This window comes from Lottia gigantea (genome assembly GCF_000327385.1).
Source record: "Lottia gigantea unplaced genomic scaffold LOTGIsca_2, whole genome shotgun sequence".
Taxonomy (NCBI): Eukaryota; Metazoa; Mollusca; class Gastropoda; family Lottiidae; genus Lottia; species Lottia gigantea.
In genome coordinates, this window is record NW_008708400.1 from 2,638,494 (window position 1) to 2,641,532 (window position 3,039).

Below are 3,039 nucleotides of genomic sequence, written 5' to 3' on the forward strand. Positions count from 1 at the left end.
ACATATTTGTCGATTTGTCTCAATCCTATCGATTTTCAGAATCTAGGGCAAATTTGACGAACTTCCGGTCTTTCATTCCAGAACTGTTTATGATGATCTGCGTGGGTTCCAGGCATTAATTATGACTTTTGGTTCCATATGGTTTTGATATGGTGAGGATTATTTTCTGTGTAATGTCATAAAAAAATCCAACATTTCATGTATGGATTTACTACATCGTAAGAAGGCTTAAGGTTGCTTGAAGAAGTCACCGAGTCAGTGATAGGAAGAAATGGTTTAAAATAACCCCAAGTAGATATAGCCCTTGGCCTACTAACGATGCCGGTCTGTTGCAGCACTGAGTACTTTATATATATATAGTACCTTTTCCCTTACAACCACCCTTTCTTATATTAGTTAGTTGGGGATTTGTGTTACTTAGAAATATGTTCCATTTTTTTATATGCGATATAGGTAAGAGACCATCATTGTCAGGTATCATCATCCACAAACTCAGCAGGGACTTAGTTAGCAATACCATTGCTTTTTTTTTACTTTTTTAAGGTTAGATTGAGTATTTGCAGCAGTTTTATATACACAAGTTACTTGTGTGACTTTTCTTGATGTTACCATTCCTGTTTCAGACAGAAACTTCAAGGGTAATATGACAATCATGTGTCAAAACAAGCAAACTGTCGCGTGATACATGAATGAATCTGAAGTAAGAGTGTGACACTTAAGCCTACAATATGGCTTTATTCTAAGTTTTCAATCTCTTGAACATATCAACTTCTTTAGTAACTTTTTGTCTCATGCCAACAAAAACTTGCTTTGGATTATGGAAATTTGTAACCAAACCAAATGGATGTAAATTTGGTAAGTTGCATTTATCTCTGAACTATAAATGTTGTCATTAGTAAATTTCTATGGTTTTTATGGCACTTCTATTTTTTCATATTTTTGTTTATGCTAGAAAAGTTGCAAGCATTTTGAAATTAAACAGTTTTATTTTCAATCGTTGAAAGAAAAATTTACAAGAAGTTGATTTGTTCAGACAGATTATTTTTCAATATAGTTTAATTCCCTAAGAAAGTTTTTTTTGGTTTCTTTTCAGATAAATATATACCAGTAGTAACAGTTTATTGAAAGTTTATGAAAATAAAATGGCTACACAGGGGGAAGATGCTACATTAGATCAAATAGAAACAACCGTAGATGATGATAGTTTAATGGAAACAATCAAATCAGAAACAACAGTAAATTTTGTTGGTCACATAGACACAACTGTGAATTATGGGGGTCAACCAGAATCAACTGTGAATTATGGTGGTCAACCAGAATCAACTGTGAATTTTGGTGGTCAACCAGAATCAATTGTAAATTATGGTGGTCAACCAGACACAACTATGATTTATGGTGGTCAATCTGACACAGCTGTGAATTATGGTGGTCGACCAGACACAACTATGAATTATGGTGGGCAACTGGACACAACTATGAATCATGCAGGTCAACCAAAAACAACTATAAAGCAACTAGAAACAACGGTGGATTATGGTTGTCAACCAGCAACAACTGTAGATTACAGTGGTCAACCAGAAATAACAGTTAATTTTGGTAATCAACCAGAAACAAGTGTGAATTATGGTGATCAGCCAGAAACAATTGTGAATTTTGGTGGTCAACCAGAAACAATTGTAAATGTAAATAGTGTGGAAACAACTCCAGTTTCTGTAAATCAAATGGAAACGACTATAGATAATGTGAAAGTTGAACTAATAAACACGTCTGTAGGTGTTGTTGAAGTTAGTTTAGTGAAACAAGAAGCTGATGTAGAACACATAGCAACACAAGTAGATGATACTGATTTTGATGTTCAAGAAGAAACCATCAATGTACATCAGATACTAGAAGATGAAGCTGTATTTGATTATGATTTTGAACCTTTACCTAATGGTGAATTTGTATCTGGCATAGAGGCCTATGAAATAATAAAGCGTCATGACCATGTGTTTCAGGATTGTCCAAAAGGTCCCAAATCAAATATATTTTTTCTCATCGACAACTCTGAAAATTTGAAACGAAAATCTGATAATTGCAAGTGTTATTTTAATGATGACTGTGGTGTATGGGATAACACAGCATCACGTTTACATCATTCTTATTATCACATGACTAATAAATTTAAACTCATATTTAAACGTGCTGACTTGTATTGTTCTAAAGTAGCCAAAAGTGGCGGGACTTGTTACATTCCTTATGAACCTCAACCAGAAGAAAATGAAGTTCTTCATATGATACGTTATTCCACAACTTTAAAATCAGACCCCAAATTTCATAAACATGTCACTTATTTTACCTGCCCTGCCGATCCCCAGTTAGGAGAAGTTGCATTGTATGAGTATTTAGGAAGCAATGCAGGAAATATGCCATCTAAAAATATGAAAAGAAAACCTATAAGTAGAGCTGAAGTCAAACAACAAGATGAAATCAAAAGACGTAAAGAAGGTTATTCTGAACAGAAGATGGAGTTTGATAAAGAGCGAGAACCAAGCCCAGCTTTTGGTTTCATTGAAAATGGAAGTTTTATGACAGCATTCCAAGCTTTTGATAAGATAGTATGTCACAAGGAAGTATATGAAGAATGTCCACCTGGTAATAAATCCAATATGTGGTTATTAGTTGATAATAGTGACAATATTAAACGTGTCCAGCAAAAACAGAAGAGAAATTTCTATGATGACTGTGGCGTATGGAATAATAGAATGAGTCGAACACACATTCAATATTACCTACTTCATGATAATTTTAGAATTGTTCTAAAAAAAGATGGAATTTATTGCACGAAAAAGACTGGAAAGGGAAAGAATTTAGTCCATGTACCTTTGAGCCCTCAACCAAAGGAGGAGGATGTGGTAGAAATGTATCGTTATCAAACTTGTCTTGCTTCAAACCCAGATTTTAAGAAACATGTCACTTATTTTACTTCAGCATGTGATCCTGAACTTGGAGCTGTTGCTATTTACGAATATGTCGGAACGTATAGTGGAGATTCTTCTA

At 34.1% G+C, this 3,039-nt stretch overlaps 1 protein-coding gene across 1 annotated transcript; it reads left to right on the forward strand.

Annotated features, from left to right (window-relative positions):
* Positions 1-1,208: 1,208 nt before the first annotated feature.
* LOTGIDRAFT_103847 (hypothetical protein) lies at positions 1,209-1,652 on the forward strand (the record flags this gene model as incomplete). Its single annotated transcript, XM_009053288.1, has 1 exon — positions 1,209-1,652. A coding segment is annotated over one exon (444 nt), but the record flags the coding sequence as incomplete, so codon positions are not given.
* Positions 1,653-3,039: the final 1,387 nt, after the last annotated feature.